The sequence below is a fragment of the Ambystoma mexicanum genome, chromosome 7p (genome assembly GCF_040938575.1).
Source record: "Ambystoma mexicanum isolate Mex_15411 chromosome 7p, UKY_AmexF1_1, whole genome shotgun sequence".
NCBI lineage: Eukaryota > Metazoa > Chordata > Amphibia > Caudata > Ambystomatidae > Ambystoma > Ambystoma mexicanum.
In genome coordinates this window covers 249,377,564-249,404,791 of record NC_090939.1, presented here as the reverse complement: position 1 = coordinate 249,404,791, position 27,228 = coordinate 249,377,564, and the positions used below count along the sequence as shown (strand labels likewise).

The following is a 27,228-nucleotide window of genomic DNA, read 5'->3' as shown; positions in this document are numbered from 1 at the left end:
AAGGTGGCCCACCTCTCGCCTCACGACACTTAACCTCTGATGACATCACCGGAAGTGATGTCCCTGGAAGCGATGAAACACAACCTTTCACCCCTTGACAAAACAGGAAGTGGCATCAAATGGCATTGTTCCTAAGTACACTAAATTACTGTGAATCCAAGCAGACGTCCAAGGCCAAATGATATGTTGTTGTGAACCACTTATGCTTAAACTCTTTTATAGAACAAATATGCATAAAATATCACCCAAACTGTGTTGGTACTCATTTATTGACCTGGAAGGGATGAAAGGCTTTTTGTAAAAATGAAAAAAAATGTTTTCTTCTCCAAACCGGCCCAGTCATGGGCAGAAACCGGCCCCCACTCCCCAGGACGATTTTGGCCCGGCCACGGGCCGAAAGGCAGAGGGGCCAAACCAACCCTGGCCGTGCCAGACAACATGGCCGCTCGTCCAATGCCACTCCTAGGAACAGAGCAGGCGGGTGAACAAGTTTCAAGGTGGGACTGGTGTCAACCAGGTACGTGGCCTACAGTGTATCCATCAGCAGCGCAGGGCAGGTTTCCCCTGCAACCGAGACAGAGTGGCACTGATGCGAACCCCCCCAGATGGGGGCCATCCTCCGGGATGCAGTCAGACACTTGCTCCCCCTGGTCACTCCACTGGCACCGATAATACTTCCTCCCATGGATCTGGCACCACAGGCCCAGGCGCAGCCCCCGCTGGCTCCTTCGATTCTGGCTCACCTGCCTCCCACAGCTCATGCGGTTCCGCAGCAGCCTCCGGCTCCGGTCTCCATGGCGCCCAGCACCCCTCCTGCCCAGCCGGACACTCTGGTGGATACAGACGAGGAGGAGGAGGACCCTGACAGGCCATCACCAGCAAAGGCCTTCCACGACAGGCTTGCAGGTTTGGCAGAATATCTGGGCCTTCCTCAACCCGAGGTAGAGCAGCCCGAGTAGGTGGTCTTGGCAGAAGTCCTCACCCTAAGACCCCCTACCAAGATGGGTATCCCGATGCAGAAGGACCTCGTAGCTCTGGCCAAGAAGGGGTGGCTCAAGCCACACTCGACCCAAACTGTCAATCGGTTGTATAGACTGATGGAAGGGCATACACTCTTGTGATCAACACACCCCCAGCCGCATTCTTCAGTGATCGCTGCGTCATCACTCTGCTCCAAGCCTAGGCAAGGAGGAGAAGATCTTGGAGGCGTATGTAAATAAGCTGTACTCAACACCTCTCTGCACCTGCGTCGGGCCAACGCGTATGCCATGCTTGCAGCCGCTAACCACAGGTTGTGCCGGGAAATAGCAGACTTCCTTCCTGAACTTCCGGTTCAGAGCCAGGCATGCTTCAAGGCGGGTCTAGGAGAATTCAGGTTGGTCGCGAGGACATCATGGAGTCCACCATGGCCCACATTGATACCTCTTGCTGGGCCAACTGTATCGCCATGGACATGAGAAGGACGTCCTGCCTTCGGGCTACTAAGTTTAACCCTGACGTGCAGGATCGCATATTGGACCTTACTTTCGAGGGTAGGGACCTCTTCCACTATACCACTGACTAGGACTTAGATAAAAAGAACAGCTCGCAAACTGCAAATTCTTTACCTAACCTGACGAAGGCCACACCCAAGGCGTACAACCAGTCGCAGCAACGCTCCGACAAGGGGCGGGCGTTCGGCGGTTTCTGGGGATTCCAGGAACTGAGGTCAAGACAACCAAATGGCTCGCCGAGTCGACACCGGCGAAAGCAATTCAGGGGGGGGAGCAAGGGATTCTTCCAGTCCCCCTCCTCAGCAGCTGCCTCAGACGGTAAAAAAGCATGACGTACATTTCTAGCGCAAGAACTTTGCAGACCCCTGGATCCTCTCTGTAGTATCCAAGGGGGGGTACCGCCTACTGATACCTCTCCCTCGTGAGCCAAGCAGTGGAAGAAGTACCAGCCTCCCAGAGGATTGGGCTTCTAGTCCAGGATTTTTTCCATACAAAAGGACCAGGCTGGCCTCGGAGTTGTGTTGGACCTATCCACCCTCAACCTCTCCCTCCCTCTTCAGAAATTCAAGATGGTTATGCCAGCTTTCATTTCGGAGACGCTAAACAAGGGAGACTGGATGTGCTCCTTGAATCTGAAGGACGCTTTCCTACACGTCCTGATATGGCAGCCTCATCGCTCCTTCCTACGCTTCAGGATCATGGGCTGTCATTTCCAGTACAAGGTACTACCCTTTGGCCTCAACTCACCCTCCAGGGTATTTACCAGACTCATGAATGCAGTGGCAGCCCTCCTCAGGGCCCAGGGCCACCATGTCTACCCGTACCTGGACGACTGGCTCGTTAGGGCGAGATCCCTGGAGGGGGTTACCCACACTTCCTCTGCGCTTATGAACACACTCCACGACCTGGGTTTACTTTCAACCTCAAGAAGTCTCAGCTGCCGCCCACGCAGAGCCTCACCTTCCTAGGCCTCATCTGGGATACAAGCTCCGAGAAGGTATTTCCCTTGGAGGACAAGATTACCGCCATCAAGAGGGCCACTACGCACTTCCTTACCAGAGCAGTGACATCTGCTTTGTGGTACCAACACCTACTGGGTATCATGGCAGTGGTCCTCCTGCCCGTGCCCCACACGAGGCTCCGGATGAGGAGATTACAGCTGCAATTCGCAGACTTGTGGAATCAGGAGATGGGCTCCCATGCAGAGCTGGTCAGCATTCCGACTTCTCTCCACTCGGACCTCATGTGGTGGTCCAGGGACTGCAACCTATGGATGGGCAAGCCCTTCCAGCAGCTGTCTCCGAAGGTCATCATCACTACAGACTCCTTCCTAGGGACCTGGGGAGCCACCCTGGACGGCCAAAGCGTCCACAGAGTCTGGACCCGGCAGGAACAGGAGTCTCATATCAACTGGCTGGAGCTCAGGGCCATCTGGCTGGCCCTCAGAGCCTTCCTTCCGCTCATAGGGGGCAGGACCGTCCTGATCCAGACCGACAACTCCACCAGCATGTACTATGTCAACAAGCAGGGGGTTACCCGGTCCCCTCTGCTGTGCAGCCTAGCGGTCAGCATGCGGGAATGGGCCCAGGGAAATATCTTCCTCACGGCCGTCCACCTCACGGGGGAGGCCAACTTGAAACCGGACAGGCTCAGCAGGCTGCGAGCAGACGATTAAAAATGCCAATTGAACGGCCAGGTGCTGCAGGTGGTCTTCAACACATGTTGCCATCCACAGGTGTATCTATTTCCCTCCTGGAAGAACAGGAAGTGCCATCAGTTCGCATCTTGGCAGGGGCAGGTCCCCGGCTCCCTGGGAAACACATTGCAGATTCAATGGGAGGGAATGAGAGTGTATGCCTTTCCCCCGCATGCCCCTGATCCCCAGTGTACTCCGAAAGATGAAGGAAGCTTGTCATCTCAGCATCATCTTGATAGCTCCTTGGTGGCCAGCTAGACAGTGGTTCTCCGAACTGCTCAGCCTCACGGACAGACTACCCATTCACCTCCCGCTGGGTCCGGCACCTCTCCTTTCCCAGCAGAGGGGGCAGGATTCTCCACCCCGCGCCTCAGAAGTTAGCCCTCGCAGCGTGGTTCCTGAGCAGATTGCCCTCAAGCACATGAGCCTATCACGGGCTAACTTGGAGATCATTTCAGACACCAGGAGCAAGGCTACCATGAGCCAATATAAAAGCAAATGGAGCAGGTTCTGTCACTGGGCGGACTCTTAGGAGATGGACCCCCTTACGTGCACGCTGTGCTCCTCTCCTCGGCGCACCTCGCGCACTCAGGTGTTCAGGTGGACACGTCATACTTACCTGGCAGCCATAGGGGCCTACAGAAATTCGGAGGAGGAGGTCTTCTCCTCCAATCCGATTGTCAAGAAACATCTGGCGGGTTTGTCCAGGCTTTACCCACCCATCAAGAGGCCACAGCCCGCATGGGACCTCAATGTGGTGTTGGGCGCCTTGGCGCACAAACCATTCGAGCCAATTGCATCCGCGGACATCAGGCTGGTCACCATTAAGACTGCTTTGCTTGTGGGACTTGCCTCCGCTCGCAGAGTCAGAGTGATCCAGGCTCTGGTGGACTCAGAGCCTTACACCACTTTCCACAGGGATAAGGTGGTCCTGCAGACTCACCTGGCATTCCTACCTAAGGTACCCTCCACCTTCCCACTAAACGAGGAAATAGTCTTACCTACATTCTTCGCTGACCCCAAGGACGAGGCTCAGAGATTCTTGCACTGTCTGGATGTCAGACTTGCTCTGAAATTCTATCTGGACAGGACCAAGGGCTTCCGCAAGTCGGATGCACTTTTTGTCACCTTTGGGGGCTCCAGACCCGGTTATCAGGCATCCAAGGCTTCTATCGCACAGTGAATGGTTGCGGCCATCAAGGAGGCCTATGAAGGGCAGCACAAGCTGCTGCCAGCCAACATGCACGGTCAGAGCCAAGGCTACGGCCATTGCCTTCCAGCGGCAGGTCTCGTGGCAAGTCATAAGCAGGGCGGCTACCTGGGCCACCCCTCCAGCTCTAAATCAGATGCGGCCTTCTGACAGGTGGTTCTAAGGAACTTATTTGCTTAAGGAGGGTCTGCTTTCCACCCTGGGGCTACATTCAGTTGTAATCGCCCATGCAGTATGGAGCAAAGGAGACGGGATGCAAGAGTGATTGAGTTACTCACAGTAGTGACAAATGTACTCTTAGTCCTTAGTCCCCTTTCCTCCATACGTCCCACCATCCTCCCCCTAATAAAACTGTTGTCATTAGGCAATGTAAAATATTGTCGACCAGTCAATGGTGACAGAGGAGTGGCGCCGTTGGGCGGAGTCAGGGCAGCGCATGCTCCCAGGGCCACACCCCTGCGTGCCTCTAAATTCTAGTGAAAAAGGTTGTCTCCCGTCCCTTGGAAGGGACAACCATGCAGTATGGAGGGAAGGGGACTAAGGACTAAGAGTACGTTAGTCACTACGGTGAGTAACTCATAATCTGTACTGCATTCCCTCTGCTTCTAAGTGTCATGGAAAAAAACCGAACTGCGTTCATCTGACACAGCGACCCTCCCTGGTTGCTGCACAGTGAGCTGATGCTGAGAATATCTAAGATGTTGAATCTGTGATAAGAACTAATCCATTCAAAAGGGCATTTAAAAAAGAGAAGTAAAATTTTCTTTGGTAAATGTTTCATTTTTGTTTGCTTGTGTTTAAAATCCAATATAAATGTGATATTGTAATGCCAGTAAATCTTTTCAAACTTGTGTTTCTGATTAACACCTTAAGTGATATACTTTTCTTTCTGTTTACATATTACACCAGGGAGAAAAGGTGGAGGGTCTTCAAGCACAAGCCTTGTATCCATGGAGAGCCAAGAAAGACAACCATTTGAATTTTAACAAAAATGATATCATTACTGTTTTGGAACAGCAGGACATGTGGTGGTTTGGAGAGGTTCAAGGTCAAAAAGGCTGGTTTCCAAAGTCTTATGTGAAACTTATTTCTGGTCCTATGAGGAAGTCAACAAGGTATGTTGTAGCAGACCTTTCTCTAAAGTCTAATTTGCCTTCTAAGATAACTAATTTCAATTTCACACTTGCTCATGTGACTTTCTCCTTTTGAATATTTACCGACTACCTTTTAATAATTAATGTACTACGCAATTCTCATTAAGGCACATGTGTGCTTTTTATATGCATTTTTCCCCAAATTAAGGTCACTGAAAATGCATGGGGCGGTTATGTAGTTCTTTCCTTGTGCCTAGAGTTTGCAGAATTTACAACAGCAAAGAACCAACTCTTTCCTTATTTTTTAAGTTTTTAAAAGTAGGAGTCCATGAAGTCTTAGAGTACTTTGTTGATTAGAAATAATACTTCGAGGGGGATTGGGTCCTCCGACGTATTCCATATCTATGACAGGTAATCACCACAGCTGTGCTGCTTCGGAAACTTTTTTTGGCGTCTGCGTCCTGCGTCGATGACGTCGATGCGCCGTCGCCGAGGACCTCGTCCGATGTGAGAAGTAGGACGCACGACGCCCGTAGCCTCAGTTCTGTTTTTTCCGCGAACGTGTTGCTTCGTGAATCTCGGTTACGCCTCGACTCTTTGGAGTTCTGTTCTTCTCGGTTCTTCAAACCTGTTTGTTTTTGTGAGAAAATCCTTCGTGTGAAGATGTCTTCTATTTCGTCTTCGACCCCGCATCCGGGCTTCAAGAAGTGCGGGTCCAAGATGTCGGTGACAGACTTGCACGATGCCTGCCTCTGGTGCCTCGTGGAGGCCCACGACACGGATGACTGTATTGACAGCCAGTCGCTCACGTCCAAAGCCATACGGGAACGTAAGAAGAAGTTGTCGGTAGGTCAGGTGTCCAAGCCCCGGAAGTCGAAGTCTGCGGGCTTTCGACGGATGATTCGAGAGGTGACTCTCCGCGTCGTCGTCGGATGTCTCGTGGGTCTCCTTCTAGGAGTCGGTCTCACCACTCCTCGGCCTCTTCGAGGCATTCTCGGAAGCGCCGACAGCAGCCATCTTCCAGGTCCTCTTCTGAGGACTCTGCCCGGCACGTTGCTTACCCCACCAGCCGTGCGACGCCGGAGGAATGGGCTTCCTTTGGGAATAAAATGCTGGCGATTCTCGAGTCGCAGGGTACTAAGCCGTCCGTGCCCCCGAGTGGGGCCGGCCGTGAGAGGTCGAGAGACACCGCTCGCAAGAGTGGTCGGCACGAGTCACGGGAGAGGTCCCGTTCGGACAAGGGGACTCGTTCTTGACGTACCCGTTCCTGGTCCCGGTCCTCGACGCATTCGAGACCGTTTGCACCTGTGATGTCTTCGAGGAAGACATCGACGCCTGAGGCGTCGAGGGCGTCGACAGTCTTTCACATGGCTCCGAGGAAGTCGTCGAAGCCGTCCACGCTCAGGTCGTCGAAGGACACGCTCGGAGCTCCGGCTTCGAGGACTGTGTCGATGCCGTCGATGCTGGTGGTGCTGCATCGGACGTCGACGCTGATTTGCTCGACGCCGATCCTCTCGGTGCCGATGCCTGTTCTCTCGACGCTAGCGCCGATTCACTCGATGGCCTCGACGCCTTTCGAGGCCGGGGTGTCGGAGGTACCCCGTGACACGGGGGAACCCCCTAGGAAGCCTCTGGTTAAGAGCAGGCACTCTCGGGTGCCTTCTTTTCACCACCTGGAATATATTTCAGAGGTGGATGAGGATTCTGATGGCCTGGTTCCTAGTCAGGTTCCAGATGAGATGGTCTCGGGCCATAGCCAATTTGATGATTTGAGGCAGTCACTGCATGATGCCATTGGACTGGACACCTCTCCGGAGGTAGAGTTTTGTAGGCCTGAGCCTGGCTCTCATGCCGATTCCTCATACCGGCGCCTTATGGCTAGGGTCTCCGAGTACTTGGGATGGTCTGCTCCCCCACAGGAGTTTGTGCAGGATGATCTCACAGACATCCTTGATGTTGATCCCCCAACTGACCCGGTACTGCCGTTTCATATGGCTCTACAGAGAAGGGTGGCGGCGGCTTGGACTGCTCCGGAGAGTCTCCCGGCGGTGGGCAGGTCCTTGTCGCGAAAATACCGTCCAGCCAGTAGCGACCCCTGCTACTTGACCAGGCACCCCACTCCGGAGAGTTTGGTGGTGCAGGCGGCCATGGCCCTGGCAAAGCAGGCGTCGTACCCTACCATCCCTCCTGATAGGGACGACAAACATTTGATGGCTGGGCGAAGAAAGTGTTTTCTTCAGGTGGTATGGCGCTTCAGGCGGTCAACTCCATTTGTGCCTTGTCTCGTTTCACACACACTCTGTGGAACTGTGTTGCGTTAGCGGCTGAACATATTCCCGAAGGGGACGAACGGGATGGTTTCCTTGCTATGGTCCAGGATGGTAAGGATGCCATGTGTGAGTCCGTTCAGTCGGGTTTGGATATGGATGAATGCGTCAGCAGGTCCATGGCGGCGAGCACCGTGATATGCAGGTTTGCGTGGTTGCGGAAGTCGGGGTTTGCTTCTGATGTGCAGTCCCGGCTCCTCAACATGCCCTTTGACGGTGAACACCTTTTTTGTATCAAGGCTGACGAGAGCCTTGAGAGGTTGCAGACCTCCAAAGCTGCAGTGAAGTCGTTGGGCGCTGCAGTTCGCCAACCTCCGCCTTTTCGTCCTAGGGGACAGCAATGGAGGGGTGGTTCCTTTCGCTATTACTCGTCCTTCAGTAAAGTGAGAGGAGCTGTCAGTCAAAGAGGCCAACGTAGGGGTACCAGAGGTGGACGACAGGGTACCCGTGGTGCCAAGGCCGCTCGGGCAGTTGCCTCTTTGCCCTCAGGTAACGCAGCAGCCGCTCCCACTCAGTCATGAGGCCATGTCCCATGGTTCGCCGGTTGGGGAAGGCTGGCGCAGCATCTTGTAGAGTGGCGTGCCATTACTTCAGATGTGTGGGTTCTGGAGATCATAACCCACGGCTACTGTCTTCTCTTTCGGCATAGGCCTCAAGACAATCCACCGGGCAACCTCTCTTTGCAGAGTCCGGATCCGCTCCTTGCGCAGGAAATTCAAGCCCTGCTGGAGAAAGGCACCATAGAACTGGTGCCTGTAGCGGAGAGGAACAAGGGATGGTATTCCCCTTATTTTTTTATTTCAAAGAAAGACGGGGATTGAGACCCATCATGGACTTGCGCGGTTTGAACAAACTCCTCAGGAAGGACAAGTTCAAGATGGTTACTCTCTCTCAAGTCCTCCAGGCCCCTCAGCTCCAGGACTGGTTGGTGTCTCTCGACCTCAAGGATGCTTACTTCCATGTGCCGATCCATCCCAAGCACAATAAGTACCTCAGGTTCGCGGTTGGCGACTCGCACTTTCAGTTGCGGGTCCTGCCGTTCGGATTGACCTTAGCCCCAAGGGTTTTCACCAAGCTCATGGTGGTGGTGGCAACGCATCTCAGGCAAGGGGGGATTCACGTCTACCCCTACCTGGACGATTGGTTGATCAGGGGGAGCTCTCCCGAGCAAGTCCTGGATCATCTGTCCGTCACCTGACACTCCCTTCACAGGCTGGGCTTCTCCCTCAATTTTAAAGAAGTCCCATTTGACGCCAACACAGCGGCTCCAGTACATCGGAGCAGTGCTCGACACCTCCCTGGGGCAGTGTTTTCCTCCCCAGGTGAGGGCTCTTCAAATTCAGCAGATGGTGCACAAGTTTCAGCATGCCCAGACGCTCCCAGCGTTCGAATTCTTGAGGTTGCTCGGCCTCATGGCATCCTGCATTCTTCTGGTGCCAGAGGCTCGCCTGCGGATGAGATCTTTGCATTGGGCACTCAAGATGCAATGGTCGCAGTCCTCCGGCAGGATGTCGGACCCGGTTCAGGTGCCGCCCTCAGTCGCCCGGGACCTTCTGTGGTGGGCCGTCGAAGGCAACTTGATGAAGGGGGCTCCATTTTGGCTTCCCTGGCCGGAGGTGACGATTGTGACGGATGCATCCCTCACGGGATGGGGAGCTCATGCCAACGAGCTGACAGTCAGCAGTCGTTGGTCTCCGTCGGAGTTGAAGCTGAGGGCCCTCCGGCTAGCCCTGAAGGCTTTTCTGCCGACTGTGCGAAGAAAGAATGTCCTGATCCTGACGGACAACACAGTGGCCATGCACTACCTCAACAAAAAGGGGGGGCAGGGTCACTTCCTCTGTGCAGGGAGGCGATGCAGCTCAAGTTCTGGGCCATCCAGCAGGAAGTTTCGATCTCGGCAGTTCATCTGGCCGGAGACGAAAACGTGATGGCGGATGCTCTGAGCAGGCAGAGCACGATCTCTCACGAGTGGGAGTTGGCTCAGGAGATTCTCCTGGAGATCTTCGCCCTTTGGGGGACCCCTCAAGTGGATCTCTTCGCCTCCAGTGTCAACCGGAAGTGCGAGAGGTTCTGCTCGCGGGAATTTCCTCCAAAAGGAGCCTTAGGAGACGCGTTCATGGTGGAGTGGTCATTCATGCTGCTGTACGCGTTTCCTCCAGTCCCCGTCATTCCGCAAGTGCTGCGGAGGTTACGGAAGTTCGGTTCCCGGATGATCCTCATTGCTCCGGCGTGGGCTCGGAGGACGTGGTACCCGGACTTTCTTGACTTGTCAATCTGCCCTCCACGTCGTCTTCCCTACCGAGATGATTTGCTCTCACGGGAGGGGGGGGGGGGTCAGGTTCTCCATCCAGAGGTCAGATCCCTCAACCTTCACGCTTGGCTTCTGAAAGGTTGAGGTATAAGGATTGGGACCTCCCTGAAGACGTGATGGAGGTGTTGCTCTCGGCCCGACGGCCAGCAACAAAGTCTCTGTACCGTTGCCATAAGTTCTGCGACTGGTGCAGAGTTCAGAATGTGGATCCTTTTGCATGTGACATCCCCATGGTTCTGTCCTTTTTACTTTCTCTGGCCCACAGGGGCTTGCAAGTGGGTACCATTAAAGGTTACCTGGCGGCGCTGTCCATCTTTAAGCGCTCGTCTGAGGAGTGTTCCTACTTTAAAATCCCTTTAATTTCAGTTTCTGAAAGGGCTCACTAATGTGTTCCCTCCGACACCTATCCTGGTGCCCGGTTGGGATTTAAACCTTGTTCTTAAGTTTCTTATGGGTGCTCCGTTTGAGCCTTTACATTCTTGCCCTTTGAGGCTGTTAACTCTGAAAACTGTGTTTTTAGTTGCGGTTACTTCCGCTCGCAGAGTGAGTGAGTTACAGGCACTTTCAGTTAAGCCACCCTTCACTGGATTTCACAAGGACAGGGTTGTCCTTAGAGTTCGTCCTTCTTTACTTCCGAAGGCGGTTTCGGAATTTCATTTGGCCCAGAAGGTTGTTCTTCCGGCATTCTATCCTCCTCCGCATCCTGGTAAGGAAGAGGAGAGGCTCCATAGGCTTGATCTAAGGAGAGCTTTAAGCTTTTATGTTTCACGCATGTCCCGGGTCAGAGTGGACGATCAACTCTTTATTGGTTACGCTGGAAAGCGTTTGGGACAAGCTGTGACGAAACCCACTTTGTCTCGCTGGATTATTTTGGCCATCTCGGAGTGTTACCGCTTGGCAGGTAAGGACCCACCGGCTGGCTTGCGGGCCCATTCTACCAGGGGTTTGGCTGCATCTACTGCCCTGCAGAGGGGTGTTCCTATTCGCAACATCTGTGATGCAGCCACCTGGGCTTCAGTACATACATTTGTACGTCACTATTCCCTCGATTCCATCCGAGGACAGGATCTGGCCTTTGGCAAGGCGGTCCTTTGCTCTGCTATTTGATTGGCAATTCTAAATTTTAATTGTAAATTCTTTTCCTCCTCCTTGCTCTGGTACTGCTTTGGGAGTCTGTCATAGATATGGAATACGTCGGAGGACACAATCCCCTCGAAGAACAAGTTACTTTCTTACCTGGTAACGTTCTTTCGATGGGATGGTCCGGCGACGTATTCCATATCGTTCCCTCCCTACCTTCCCCGCTGCAGAATTTCTTATGCGATTGCAGCTTACGTTCCGCAAGGCTTTGTGTTTGACTGGCAGTAGACTAATGTCACACGTTCTGGGGGAAATAACTACAACTGAGGCTACGGGCGTCGTGCGTCCTACTTATCACATCGGATGACGTCAGAGGAGGTCCTCGGCGACAGCGCATCGACGCAGACGCCGAAAAAAGTTTCCGAAGCAGCACAGCTGTGGTGATTACCTGCCATAGATATGGAATACGTAGTCGGACCATCTCATCGAAAGAACGTTACCAGGTAAGAAAGTAACTTGTTCATTTAACTGTAAAGTAATCTATTAAAACAAATCATCATATGCATTCATTTATGTATAGAAGTAATGCACCATACCTGATTAAGAAATAGGTACACACTTACTGATTTTGTTTAAAAAATAAATTAAATCACCACTTCTTTTCCTGCAAATATTGTGTTTACATGGTTTTATTAAGTTATTGTATACACTATTACACTGTGACATGATACCAGCAATTTAAAATGATATCCTGACATAATGTTTCTTAGCTCAATTCTATTACATGCCACACACCTGCTAAAATAATGCTTGGATATGTTACCCTACAAATATCAATACTGGTTTCCCCAAACCACTTGCAGTAATAATAAAACAATCTGGTGAAAACGAGTAAAATCGCTTCACAAAGACACCCATTTGTCAGATGTTATGCCAGAATTGTTCAGCTGTTAGAATTAATCTAAGATTGGAATGTGTGTAGTGATTGTGTGTGATGGAGTTGGGTATTTTTTCATATTCTTAGTGAAGTCATATCTGAAATTAGCTGAAGCAGTTGTAAATTTTCTTGAGTACACTTGGCAAGTAGTCTCGCCATACATAAGCACCATGCTCCCCTCTATTAACAGGACAGGGTAACGTCTGTTCGGGTTGACAAAGGTATCCATTCAACCCTCTGATCCGACTCAACTGCAGGCCACACCTTGAATGCTCTCATCTGCACTGACATCCCTCTCGCTACCCCTCTTAGTACCGCACTCTCCTGGACTGATCACTCTCATCTCTCTTCCCAACTTACGCTCACGTCTCCTCTAGCATTGGCCCTCCCCACACTGCCTCACGTCCTCCAGAACACCTGTCCCATGAAAAGAGGGACAGTGGCTGCCTTTGCATTCTCCTACTCTGCACCCCCTACTCTTGCAGCTGGCTTCCACCCTGACACAGCCCTCTCTAACTTTCATCTCTCTATTTCCATCACTCTTGACATCCTTGCCCCTGTCATTAGGGTGCACATGATGCCCCCTGCTCCCGTTTTCCCACCCTCTCTGGCCGGCCTCCCTTGGCCCTGCACCCTCACCCACCAGTGAGACAAATAATCTGGGGGGGGGGGGGGGTCATCTTTGATTGCACTCTGTTCATCTGCTCACACATCTCAGATATATCCACACAATCTCACTACCAGCTGCACCTCCTCCAAGGTATCCTACCTTTTCTCACTTCCCCCCCAGAGACTCATTGTCTCCAGAGCCCTGGTTCTCTCTAGACTTGACTACTGTAACAGTCTTTCTCAATCTCCCTACTTCTACAATCAGACCTTTACAACTCATCCAGAACAGAACTGCAAGATTTATCCTGGGCCTCAAGCCCAGGGACTGCATCTCCCCGGCACTGAAATCCCTCCACTGGCTCCCCATGTCTGCAAGGATCAAGTACAAGACCCTCTGCATAGTTCACACGGCTTTGTGGGGCTGCGGCCCGCACTACTTAGAACACGCTCTCCCCAAATACAATCCCTCTAGAGCATCCTCCTCCAACTCTGAGAGTGAGCCGTTTCGCCAAACAGAAACTTGGGGTGGTAGATCCTTATCCTCTGCAGGGGCCACCCTCTGGAACTGTCTTGCTGCCTCTCCTCCTCTCGTCATTGAGCCGGATCTCCTTAAACTCTGGAAACTACTCAAGACCTTCCTCTTCTCCTCTGCCTTCTCTCTACCTCTCCATTGCTAATCTCCACTAGCTACCTGCTACCACCTCCTTCTGCTCAGCTAGCTGACTGGTCTCCTGGCTCACCTCAGAACCTACAGGTCCCAGGCACCCACACCAGTGCCTGCACTTGCCTCTAGCCCCCGCACTACTGCAGTACTATGCACTTAGAGATAACCCTCTGCACTAACCCGTCCCTCCTGGTCCAGGCGCAATCCCCTTAGCCCATCACTTGCACTTTTTGTCTGGCACTTACACGTTCTGAATGCACCTACCTAGGAAGTTAATTGTCTGTCTGTTCTTTTGTCGCTCCCTGCCATCCCCCTGATGCATAGTGCACCTGAAACACTCGAGTTAGTGGCACATTATAAAGGCATAATAACCTGCTCATAACCCCTCCATCCAAACTGCTGGTCCCGCACTTGCATTATTGTCAGTCTCCTATGCTTGTCCCCCCCCTCAAAAACTACCTAGTAACGCACTTGAATTAGCAGAAATGTTGTTGGGCCTAGTACGCTTATTATTGTATATCATGCTGAAATTTCCATGGCCTAATGAATGTTTGTAACCCATGTTCCCCTCCTGCCTTGGAGTGCTTTGAAGCATTTGTTTTGTGTATAAGCACTTTATAAATAAAAAATACAAACAAAACAAAGTGTAGACCAGGACACACACACACACACCCACACACCCACACCCACCCACACACACACACACCCACACACACACCCACACACACACACCCACCCACCCACACACACCCACACCCACACACACACACACCCACACACACACCCACCCACACACACACACACACACACACACACCCACCCACACACACACCCACCCACACACACACACCCCCAAAGCCCCCACCCACTCCCCTCATCCGCCCTCGAAAATGAACTATTATTTAATCACCCATAGCTGGTGTTTAGAGTTTGTATCCCTTCCAATTCATTTGCAGTCATTTACTAAAACAGTTAATTACACATAATTAAGTAGGATGTTTCTCATTGCCCATATTATTTATTGTAAATTTTTTCTTATGGCACGATTTTTCAGAGCCCAAATGTGTCACTCATCATCGCTCTATTTTATATTTCCATCCTATTTTTGATATAGACTTAAGACACAATACAATTCACATACATTTGAAGTGAAAAAGTGAGCCACATGTGTGGTAACAGTACATTCATCAAATTACATTAGCAAACAAACAATAAAAGACATTAAAAAACGATTTGTATTCGGCCTCTACACATTTCCTATTTCTGTGGGGCCTGGGTCTAATCAAACTGTGTGTGGTGGACCAATCCTTTAGTAGATTTCACTAGCTTTTAGCTGTGGAGGACGTCCAGGGCCATATGCCATTAATGCTGGTCCTTTCTGAAGACGTTTCAGCAGGAAAAAAACACTTATACGGCCTTCTTTTGGACTGGATTGGGTGCCCCTAAAAGTGGTAAAGGTAGGCACTTGATTATTCGAGGTGCATTTATTCATGTGAAATGACACGGAACTAATCATATCCTTTTGGACATCAGGGTGCCACGCTTTCTCAGTAGTTGTACCCGATTTGTTTGATCAATTAATTCCCTTAACTTCTGTTCCCAACAGCGTTGATCTGTGTACATAGTCTATTCTTGACTAGACCACTGTTTGCAGTACCAGCAACAACATTCTGGAGTTTGACCTGTAGTACAATGTATGGAGATGCCCAGGTAACCACACATTGGGTACAAAGTTAAAATTGCCCAATTGCCTTGGAAATACAACCCAGTTAACATAGCACTTGGCAATTATCCTAAACCCCACCTAACAAATCTGACATGCTATCACAAAACATTCTTTCTCCACTGTAGCCATACCTCCCTCTGTTTGTAGTGTCTACTTCTAACTTTCCCATCATCTTAGCTTCCCTTAGTGCATTGTTTTCAATGGATTGCTTTTCTCCTGCAGATTCCTCATGATAGATATCCATCTCCCAGCTTCGCTGTTCTGAAACTTTTCAACAAACGGGGGGTGTAGTGGACCTCGACTCAGCCGTTGATCTGTCTTATCTGGCTCTCAATCATCGGTTCCGGACGTGACGTCAGGTGTCATATATACTACGTCACTACGCCCCATGACTCTGTTCCTTTTTTCTGCGCGCTTGCGCGCTGCATCGGGAAAACGACTCGAGTTTACTCAGTGTTCTTATTGTACTTTGTACGCTTTTTTTCTTCGAAAACCTTGATGCAATTTCGTCCCACAGGGTTTCGGGCTTCAAGCTATGCCGTGATTTTGAGGCCACATTGTCTATGACCGACCCCCGTGACATCTTTCTATGGTGTCTGGGTGCTAGTCACTACACGGAGGCCTATGTGTCGTGTGCAAAGATGCAGCCAAAATCCATGTGTGAGAGGGCCAGGAAACTAGGTTTGGGCTGACCTGTCGCCATGTATCTGGTCCTCAGAAGCCGAGACTAAGGAGCAAAGCCCCGTCAAGGGGAAAGACCGACATCGTAAAACCAAGAAACTGTCCCATTCCAGGAGCCATTACTAGTCGTCTTTCTCACGGAAGACGAAGCGGCTCCACCGCCATCGACGCAAGTCCAGCTCGTCGTCAGAATGAGGTAAGCCCTCAGCAGTGCCGACCACTCAAAGAGTGGTAGTGTTTTAAGACCTCTATGTTAAAAATGTTTAAGAGGCAGGCGGCTGTAGGTTCGGCTACGGCCCCCGACCAGCAACCTTTTGGCGGCAAAAGTGGCGCTTGGTGCTCCCGACTCCAAGCCAGCCACTTCATCATGATCTTCGGCGTTGAAAGCATCTTTCAGATCTTACTCCCGTCAGGAATAAGTCGCCGGAAGGCCATAGTACCGAGGTTCTCAACGTCTCTCGGTTGCTCCAGCGTCCCTTTGCGCAGAAAGTACTCTCGGCATAGAACGCTTCGGCTTCGAAGTCTTACCTCCAGTCTTCCTCTTTGCCACTGTCGAGATCAGGTTTCTTCAATTCCATTTTTGGAGTCAAGGAATATGATGACCCTGAGGACCTGGTCGACCCCGTTTACACGAGAGCCAGCAATGTCGACTATTTCGATGACCAGGCCAATTTATTGGCTTTGGCTCAGGGTTTACATGATGCCAGTCGTCTGAAACTTCTCCAGAACTGGCGTTACAGCAAAAACAGAGCTATGCCCACACTAGTGTGAAGTTCAGGGAGCTGATTCACACGGTAGTTGACACCCTGGGGCTGAAAGCCTCCACTGCTCCTCTTCAGGGGTATGATCTTACTGACATTTTGGATGAGAGTCGTAGTCGAGAACATTATGCCTTTAAACCCAGCCATTGCAGGCCCTTTAGCCTCCTTATGGCAGCACCCTTGTACCATTCCCCCTGTGAATGCCAATTTCACAGGGACGTATAGGCCAACAACAGTAGATCCTTCTTTCCTCACCACACATCCTTCCCCGGAAGGGTTGATTATGCAGGCGGCCACTGTTTCCACCAGACCCGCGGCATCCACCTCTAATATGTCTATGGACAGAGAAGGGAAAAATGTGACGCTTTGGCCAGAAAGGTGTTCACTTCTAGTAGCATGGCGCTCAAAGCCACTAATGTGGCATGTGCTTTCGCCAAATACTCGTTTGGCTTATGGAAAGCAGTAGAACAGGCTTCTGAGTATGGCCCCAAGGGTGCCATGCGGGACAGCTTTTTACAGCTGTTGGAGGATGGGAAGGAGGTAGCCAAACGGTGGTTACAGGCGGGCCTGGACGTAGCAGGCTGTGTTGGCAAAGCAATGGGTTCAGCAGTTGTGATGAGACGTCAAGCTTACATTGAAACTTCTGGCTTCTCCCCAAATGTCCAAAACAGGTTGCTGGACATGCCTTTTGAAGATGACCTGCTTTTCGGGCCGAAAGCAGACCTATCCTTCGAGAAATTCAAGGAGTCAAAATTGGCAGCTAAATCTTTGGGCCTAGTGGCACAGCGGGCCAAACCTGCTTTCAGCTCCACCTCCAGGGGCAGAGGCTATAGATGTTACGTGCCCTATGGCAGGAAGGTGCAGCTCTCGCAAGCCAGGCAAGGGCACAGGTGCTTCTCGCGTCCCAGAGGAGCAAAGGGGCCTCTTGAGGCCGACAAGCAGCAGCAGCGTCACCCGCACCCTCTACACAGCTTTGATTTTCCCCACCCACGATGCACCAGTTGGTGGACGGTTGGCAGGGCATTGGCCCCAGTGGCAGGAAATAACTTCTGAAGTTTGGGCCCTGCAGTTGATTCGGTGGGGTTATTGTCTGCCTTTCCTGAAGAGGCCTCCAGACAGACCTCCACCTCCCCCAATCCAACCTGGAAAAGGAGCTCCAGGAAGAACTGAGAGCCCTGTTGACGAAGGGTGCCATGGAAGAGGTACCTCCTGATCAGAGAGGGTCGGGTTGCTATTCCCATTACTTCCTGGTGCCCAAGAAGGGAGGTTGTCTCCGTCCCATCCTGGACCTCAGGGCCTTGAATAAGTTCCCTTTGAAGGACAAATTCCGGATGGGGACGTTGAGAGAGATTCTCCACGTTCTCGAACTCCAGGGCTGGCTGGTGTCGATAGACCTGCAGAGTGCTTATTTCCATGTGCCGATACACCAAAAGCACAGGAAGTTCCTAAGGTTCCTCATTGGCGACAAGCGCTATCAGTTCAAAGTGCTTCCCTTTGGGTTGACCTCCACACCAAGGGTCTTCAAGCTCATGGCAGCAGTTGCAGCTCACCTCAGGAGAGCCGGAGTCCATGTATTTCCATACCTGGATGTTGGGCAAGATTTGGAGCAGTACCCTTTGGGTGCACTACAACAACCTTCACCTCCTGGCAAAAGAAACACAACCTTTGGTATAAGTCTGTGCTACACAGGTTGGTAGTGTGGCTGAGCAGCCAGGCTCATCTCAAGAGGGGTCAATGTGAGCAGTAGGGTGGTTACACAGAGATTCACAGTGACAAGTATCCAAATAAACACTTACACTCAAGGTTTCTTGATTAAACAATTAATTTAACAGTCAGTTTGAATAAGCCTTCTTCAGAAGGGGCAAAATAATATTAATACACAAATACACACTCTTAGTTTCTCTAAATCAGCAAATACCCATTTGGGATGGCATCCAGACACTTCCTACACCCTCGGGACACTTAAATAGCTAGGGTACTGTGGGCATTAATATATCACTGGTACATTTAGAGCAATACTGAGATGAGTGTTAAAGTAAAGAGATTTCAGAATAAAACAAGAGATCACACAAATATTCTGAATCAGGTAAGTACTTTTGAACCCCCTAATGCAAAGTGAGTTAACCCTTTACTGGAAGGAAGGTGCCAACACACAATCAGAGGAGAGAAGAGTCATTGAGGGAGCCAGGCCAGCCAATGTCAATTGGGCAAAAGTCTAGGTGAGCTGAAGCACTTTTTGTAGGTAAGTAAAAGTCTTGCACAATGTTTTAGAAGTCTTTGTAGAAAAAGTAGAATCAAAGTAGGGTCACAAGCTGGGAGGCTTATGAGAGGTAGAAGATGCAAGCAACTCTACAGAAGTAACCAAGACAATTCTCAACTGAGATCAAGTAAGGCTACAAGACAAGAGGTAAGTTCTCTTAGAATGTACAGTAACTTTGGTTAGAAGAAATGGTTCCAGCTGGCTTCTGTTCCTGTGTGGCTCTGTAAATCATGCTGTTCCTGGGCCTTGGTCGTGGGGACAAGAGGGAGGACTTCTGGGGACTCCTACAACACAACGGGATGGTCAGCGGCAGAAAAGGACCAACTTCTATTTTCGGCACTTCACGGTTTCAGCTCCTCGCGTCTCAGCATATAGCACCACTGCAGACTCTCGGATACTACTCTGGACTTTCCTCACATCTGGGGTCCAGCACTCTGTTTTGGTGGCTCAGGCTTGGTCAGTCCTGCTTACTGGGAGTCCGGAGGATCTTCCACAAGCTCACAAGTCCGACTTAAAAGTGGTGAACTCCGTTTGGTGTTCCTCTCCCTGGCACTACGGTTCCAGCAGCTGTGGAAGAACAGCCAGCTCCAAGAGAATGTCCAAACGAGTTCACTTTGGAGTGGATTGGTCCCACCAACTCAAGGGGAGAAGTCGTCCTTGCAGGGCTTCTCTAGTCGCGGCGAATTCAGAACTTCAGCACAGCAGCAGGGCTTCACCAGCCAAACCAATGGGCCAGGAGTTGCAGCAGGCGTCTCTTCCAAGTTCTTCTTTGGATTCCTTCGTCCAGTGGTCAACTCTGCCTTCCAAGCCAAAAAGCCTTGCCTGTTATGCAAGTTTCTCCCATTCATTCCAGCCTAGCTGTCAGTCACACAGCGGGGTGACTATCCTTGCCGGACAGCCAGTCGGCCAATCAACTTTTGGTGCACTCCTGTAACCAAGGGGATTAAGCACAGGGAGTTTCGGGCACTTCCCTCACTTCCTGCCCCTGGCAGACATAACCGAGCCAGAGGCAGGCTTCACTCGCGAATCTCCCCAAAGACAAAACAAACAAAGGGACCAAACCTGGTTTGGCACGCAGAGTAAATCTCAAGAAGGACCTTTCCAACAAGAAAATGGCAAAAAAAGACGACCAATGACATTTCGACAAAATGGGCACCCATGGATGCATTACTGCAGCTGTGAACGCAGCCCGCGGTAGAAACTCCCAATGGTAGTTAAAAGTAAACCATTGCCACTACTCATTAATTGTACAAAGGTTAACATAAAAATGTTAGATGAGAAACATCTGGTTACAAAAGATTTGTGCAAATGTGTTTCCTCTTTTTTTAATAGGGGGCTATAGTGGATGAAGTATATGAACAACACAGGTTCCACAACTAGCTACCCTGCTTCCCAACACACAAAGTGGTAAGTAGGTCACTCCCCAAGTGACAACAAAAGTGTGGTTGTCGCTTCTGTCCAAATAAGAAGGCATCTGGTGATGGCTCTCGTATGACCATTTCTGTTTTTTCAAAACAAAACATTTTTTTTTTTTGTTTTCTTCAAGCATTGTTGCGGGTTCACCCCGTTTCAGTGTAACCTTGTTAATGTTTTAATGGCTGGTTAGCCTCCTCCTTTGATTATCCTTCAGCAGCGTTCAATTGCAAGGTGTAAAATTTACGGGAACGAAGTCATGGGGCCTAGTAATGATTGAGAGCCAGAAAAGACGGATCGACGGCCGAGTCGAGGTCCACTACGCCCCTGTGTCGAAATGTTTCCGAACAGCAATGCTGGGAGATGGATATCTATCATGATAAGGAATCTGCAGGAGAAGAATCCATAGAAAGAACACTACGGTAAAGTAATTTCTCCTTTTCTCCACCAGGCTATGGTCTGCATGCCCCACAGTACACCACTCCAGGGACATGCCTGTGCACTTTATCTGCTACGACCTGGAGTTGACACAGTACAAATGCCTATTAAGAGTACATGAGATGTAGAGCTCTAGAATTGGCAACCAGTAAACTGAAAGATTCAACCCATCATGCAAGCTTGGCTTGTAGAAGTTTAATTCTGGTAAATCCCTGCTTTTGCAGAAGTGCCATAATTTAAGGAAACAAATCCATACTAATGTTGTCTTTCTGATTCAATGGAACCATATGTAGATAACTGTTTAGAAAACAGTAAATGCCATCTTTAAACTTGTTTTGGAACTTCACACAGTCCAACTACTTTACCGAATGGCATTGTAGCCACTGACTACATGCTTATTTTTGTGTGCATTTGTCCCAGTCAATGGGCCTTCAAGCACACCTTTCATGTTAATTATTATTATTATTATTATTATTATTATATACAGCACTGTATAAAATGCTAAGTGGTGGGAGGCAGCCGAAGAAACCACAAGTAGAGATTGGGTGTTCCATAGTTGGAGAGAGCCCAGGACAGTACTTGTCTCATTGTCAGTTCAGTAAAATAGCATGTACTGTTTTAAGAAATGTATTTATGAAGTGAACCATCAAACTGGTTGCTTATTGCTAGAAAGCACAAAATGCCCACAGGAAATGCACAATTTTGAAAAGGCATATTTGGCATCATCGTTTCTAACATGCATATTATCTTGTTGTCCTTAACAGCTTTTAAAATGTTAAGATATTTGTTCATTTTTTAAGTAGGCGTTAGAATTTCTCTATTAAAATCGAATTTGCAGTGCTCAGTGTTGGTCATTTTTTATGTTTGGTGTTCCTGCAAAAAGTAAACGCTTGCAAACTTTCTTTTATTTAAGCATTGATTCGACATCTTCAGAAAGTCCTGCCAGTATAAAGAGAGTGCCATCACCAGTTTTAAAAAATGCAGTTTCAGGCGAAGGTGAGCAATCCCACTGAAAAATATAAAATAATTGTATTGTCATTAAAATAAATCCCATTGATTCTTTGTATCTTAATAAAAAATTCCACTGCTTCTTTTATTTCCAAAAACGTATCAGTTCGTACAGGCCCAAGTCTTTCTCCTGATGTGCCCGTCCTCTGCCACTTAGTAGGACCCTACTTTACAGGTTTGTGATTTCTGATGAGCCAAGGTTAATGCCACTGTTAAGCCAGTACTATGTCATATCCCAAGTTCACCTGCTAGATTATTGCTGGTTTTGACCTTCAAGGAAACCTCTAGTGGCAGTCCTCCATCCTGGCCAAGTAGCTCAACTTCCTTCTTGGAAACTGCTCCATGTGGGCGTCTAGGTCTTAGTACTTTGGAGTGCGTTTATGTAGCATAAGGTGTACAATCAAGTGGCGTCCAGGCAGTTATAGCAAATGTTTTTTTCCCATTCAGTTACTGGTGGCTTGAAAGTATGGAGTAACATCCAGCACCTCTCAGAGCAGCCTAAGACTTCAAACAGAAACCGACTGGTTGCATACAGGGTTCAGACACACACCACCCACAGCATCATCTCTCCCCACATTATTTTACCCAAACAGTAAGTTGCAACATACCTCCTCCACAAGCAACCAGCATGAGGGAGGAAAAAAGCACACACAAGATAAAACTGCATCCTTGCTTACATTAAAATATTTCCCCATATATACTGTAAAGATGTCAAAGCACCTATTCTAGCACCTATTCTAACACACTTAATTATTATATGCAGCGAGTATGTTACATTGCAACTGTGCATCAAGCACCAATGCATACTGGGTACCTATTTCTAATGGATTGTATCCTCCCACGGATTCCACATCCTGATGTTCTTCCTGCTTTAGCACATCTTGGATTTCTTTTTTTTTTTTTTTACAGCAGGGGTGCCATGCGGTATTGGCATTGAGGTCTCCTGTGCACCTTATCCTCACAGCCGTACGTTGCAGCAGTATAATTAGCTCTCACTGCACCCTTGACCTCAGTTCCTTTGTAGCACGTGTTCAGCACGCTTCTCGGAAAATTCACTTCATGCCTCAGAATATATTCTGACCTACTTATAAAAATACCTCTTGTGGAGTCGGCCTGGGACCTACATTTAGCATAGACTTACCTAAGGAAGTTTGGCCTGGCCGTCTATTTCATCTTGCTGATTTCGCTCCTCTACATAACACCAGTAGCGAGGATAAGGGTGGGTCGATCCAATCCCAATTGGCAGCTATGGGGCGAGGGACCAGGCAGGGGTGCTCCCTGTCTCCTCTCCTTTTTGCATTAGCTATGGAGTCTTTGGCGGCCATATTACAGGAGCAACACATTCAGAGGCATATACAACTTGGCCCACATAATTTGATAGTCTCATTATACGCCGAGGATGTGGTACTATTCGTAGGTGAGCTTGCTGACAATTTATAGCCAATAATGCAGGAGGTGTTGAAATTCGGCAAGCTGTCTGGGTTGTGGATCAATTGGAGCAACTCGCTGGCATTTCCACTCACGGGAGTCAGTGGCATTTGATGGGTTTGAATTGCCTGGGAGACGGAGACCAACAAATATCTAGGATTTACCCTAGCGCGGGACCCGGCGGGCCTGTTCTAGGACAGCTATGGCAGAGTCCTGAGCCCCGGTCAGGAATTAGTGGCACATTCACTATGGGTCGAGTAGCGATCGTGAAAATTGTCATATTGCCATACCTCTTTCTCAATGTTCCATTACTGCTTACATCGGCTTTTTTTTCTTAAGTTACGGGGGATCATTACCAATCCTGCTATGGGCAGGGAAGCAGACCAGGATGGCATGTACTACACTAACTCAGTCATATCGTAGAGGGGGGTTTGGCACTCCGGGTCCTAGAACGATACTACTGGACGGCACAGACACACGTTTGGTATGCAACACAATTTATCAGGTCACATGTCCAGGTAGAGAGGGTGCTGGCTGCACCTGGTCGCTTGTGTTAACATATTTTAGGTGCACCCAGAGCGGCGCCAGGGTCTATGCATATAGTCAGTATCATCTGTGCGGTCTGGCGAAAGGTGGACCGGGGTTGAAACTGTATATTCGACCTCCGTCCCGTTAGAAATGTGGCAGATATGGTAATTACTGGGTAAAGAGCCTATATTCAGTGGGTCAAGACACTTAGCATACCTATCTTTGAGGAGATTTTTGTTGAAGACCCTCAACTTACTGGCCCAGATGAGGGAAATGGGAGGGACTTCCGTGCTGGATACACTTATGTGCTTTCGAGTACATAACACTCTGAAGGTCATGTTCCCATCCTTTCCTAAACAGCTGGCTACCTAGATGCTGCTGCACAGGTTAATGCAATTGGAGGGAGTGGGCAGGTTTGTCTCCAGTTTATATGGTAGCCTTATAGAAGAGATCCCGTGGGCAGGGGAGGGCTGAAGGCGGAGGTGGGAGAGGTCACTGAACAGAACAAACCCAAAGATGACTGGAATTGTGTGGCACTACAGGCGCAAGAGGTTTCTTTAAACTCCAGATTGCAATTGATTCATTTTGTTCACTGGGTGTATCACATGCCGGCAAAATTGCATATACATTTCGTAGACACCCCAAGTGCGGGACCAGTCCTGCTGACCTTTTACACCTGGCATGGTCCTGCCCAGCTATTGGTAAATATTGGGAGGAGGTGGTGTCTAGGGTCTCACTTATTGTGGGGTAGGCGCTCGACCAAGACCCTATGTTAGTGTTATTGGGGAACACGAGGCACCTGCCATTGGTGACCTCTCGGCTTACAGGCCTTTTGCTCGCATTGGCACGTAGGAGGATTGCCATGTCATGGGGGAGGGCCCCCCACACAAAATGTAAACCTGGAGGAAGTAGCATATTGTCACGATCTGGAGACTGCTTTTATTCAAAATTTGCCGCTACGTGGAAGACTGCCTGAGAACTGGGCGAAATATGTTCAATAAAGACAAACAAGTTCCCAAGTCGGGAACTCACGTCCCCTGCACACTATCGTATGTCTGGAATTCCAGACCAAAAATTCATCATTTAGCTTCACATTATTTTAGGTAAGAAGTTGTAACATATTTTGGAGAGAATACAATTTAGACGAAAAACAGGAAAATATGAGCTTTCAGTCACTTTACGTCACAATAACCATCTTCATTTTATTCATGATGATGTAGTCGAGGGGTCCCAACGCGTTTCGAGTGTTGCACACTCTTCATCATGGGCAATTCAATTTCTAGAAAAGGATTATGCAAAAACAATAATAAATTAAATTTTTGGTATGGTATTCCAGACATACGATAGTGTGCAGGGGACGTGAGTTCCCGACTTGAGAACTTTGTCTTTTCTGTATTTAGGCAACCTAGGTGTCCAGGTTGCATCTCTCTCCTCTGCACCTTGATCCTCTGCACCTTGAATAGTTTTTGCAATTAGCAACCCACTGACCAAGTACGAATTAGAGTAGATTATATCTCTGACAATAGGGTGTGCTTCTACTGTCCATATTTTTCTTTTTGCACGAAATATGTTCAATACCTGTTAAATGCTTGAGGAAGCTTGGTTGGAATGGAATGGTATCTTGACGGCTCGGTTTAGTAAAATGTTCCTGAAACATGTTGTAAAGCAGGGTGACACTGGTGGTTTCGGACTCCGGTTTTGTTATGTTTTGTTTGTATTTGTGTTAATAAATAAACATGCTCTGCCGATGGTGTTGGTTGGGTGTACCGCACATTTCAGCTGGTAGAGACACTCAAGTGGGCAGCTGTACATTCTCCAGCTCAGCTCCTTCGGCTCGGTGTCCAATTACTCTCAGATCGGCACTGAGGGTACTGAACTCAGTAGAAACTTTACCTCTTAAAACCACAAAGCAATTGATCGAGTTTTCTAATGGATTCTCTCCTCCCACGGATTCCTCATCTTTGATAGCCCTATCCAAGCACAGCTGTTCTCAGGAAACTTTTCTTTCTGCCTCCAAGGGGCACAGCGTAGCTCCACGTAGACCCACGCCGGATACGACATCAGGGCCACTATATATAGCGCCTGACTTCAGTTCCTTTTTTCTGCGCACTCTGTTTGCTGATCAGAACACACTCATCAAGCTTTTTCGTACTATTAAACTACACCATGCCTACTCCGTCCAAGGTCTTGGGCTTCAAGCCGTGCATGATCAGTACCAGATTTGTTTGTATTGGCTGGGCGAGGACCATGACACCCAGGATTGCTGGGAATGCCAGTCCAGCACGCGAAGGCCCTCCGGGAGAGGACGGTAAAGATCTTTATCTTTGTCCACAACTCGAATGGTGAGGCACTTCGCTCGACGTTGCACCGAGCCGGACAACGATTCAAGGAGCCGGTGGCTATGTGCAAAGGAAAGGAAAGGACAAGAAGAAGAAAGGGCAGCATTGGAAGCGGTCCCGCTCCCTGAGTGAGTTCTTGCACCGTCTTCATCTTTGAATAGCAGCCACTGCTCCTGGGTGGGTGTCCCCTGAGCGTCCGACGCAGGTACCTTTTCCCACCCAGTCTGCCACGCTGGAGCAATGAGAGACGTTTCACCTGAAGATGTAGGACATCTTCGCCAAGGTGCTGGCTGCTCTGGCTCTTAGGCAAAGTTTGTAGGCAGTACCCTTAGTGTGCACTGCAACAACTCTGACTACAGGTGATGGGAAACCCAACCTTTAGTATAAGCTTGTACTACAGTTTGGTAGCGCATTGAACAGACAGGCTTATCTCAAGAGGGGTCAATGTGAGCTGTAGGGGAGTTACACAGAGATTTACAGTGGCAAGTATTCAAATAAACTCTTTCACACAAGGTTTCTTGAATAAACAATAATTAGTCAGTTAGTAAGCCTTCTTCAGAAGAGAGCCATATAAAGGCAACACTCAAATACACTTCAAAAACACACTCCTAATATTCTAAAATCAATGAAGACCCTTTTGGGATGTCCCACAGACACAACCTACACCCTCAGGTGACTTCAATAGCTAGGGTGCTGGGTACATTAATATCTTACTGTTTGCATTTAGAATACTGTTAGAAGTTGGTAAAAGGAAAAGGTGATTAGAGCAAACAAGGGAACACAAATATTCTTAAGCAGGCAAATACTTTTGGATCCCCACAGCAAAGTCATTCAGTATAACAGGATAGGCCAAAGTGAATGGGCAAAAGTCTTATAGAGGATGAAGCACCGCTGGTAGGTAAGTAGAAAAGTCTTTGCACAATGATTTAGAAGTCTTTGAAGAAAAGAAGAATCAAATGTAGGGCCACAAGCTGATTAGACTTGTGAGTAGTAGAAGATGCAAGCAACTCTACAATGAGAGGTAAGTTCTCTCAGACTTTACAGCACCTTTGTATTGAAGAAAAAGTGCAGCAGATGTCTTCTGTTCCTGTACAGCTCTGCAGATCTCGCTGTTCCTGGACCTCAGTCGTGGGGACAAGAGGGAGGACTTCTCGGGGCTCCTGCACTGCAATGGGACGGTCACCGCTCGCAACTGGCAATCTTTCCAACAAGTGGCACTTCAGTG

The 27,228-nt window shown here is 49.3% G+C and overlaps 1 protein-coding gene across 4 annotated transcripts in view; it reads left to right on the top strand.

The window, feature by feature from the left end:
* ITSN1 (intersectin 1) overlaps positions 1–27,228 on the top strand; it is a 3,188,156-nt gene that overhangs the window by 2,144,791 nt on the left and 1,016,137 nt on the right. For all 4 annotated transcript variants that reach the window (XM_069636218.1, XM_069636217.1, XM_069636220.1 and 1 more), the window contains 2 exons: positions 5,309–5,514; positions 21,614–21,696. In XM_069636218.1, coding sequence (XP_069492319.1) covers positions 5,309–5,514; positions 21,614–21,696 — 289 coding nt within the window. The remainder of the gene's footprint in view (positions 1–5,308; positions 5,515–21,613; positions 21,697–27,228) is intronic.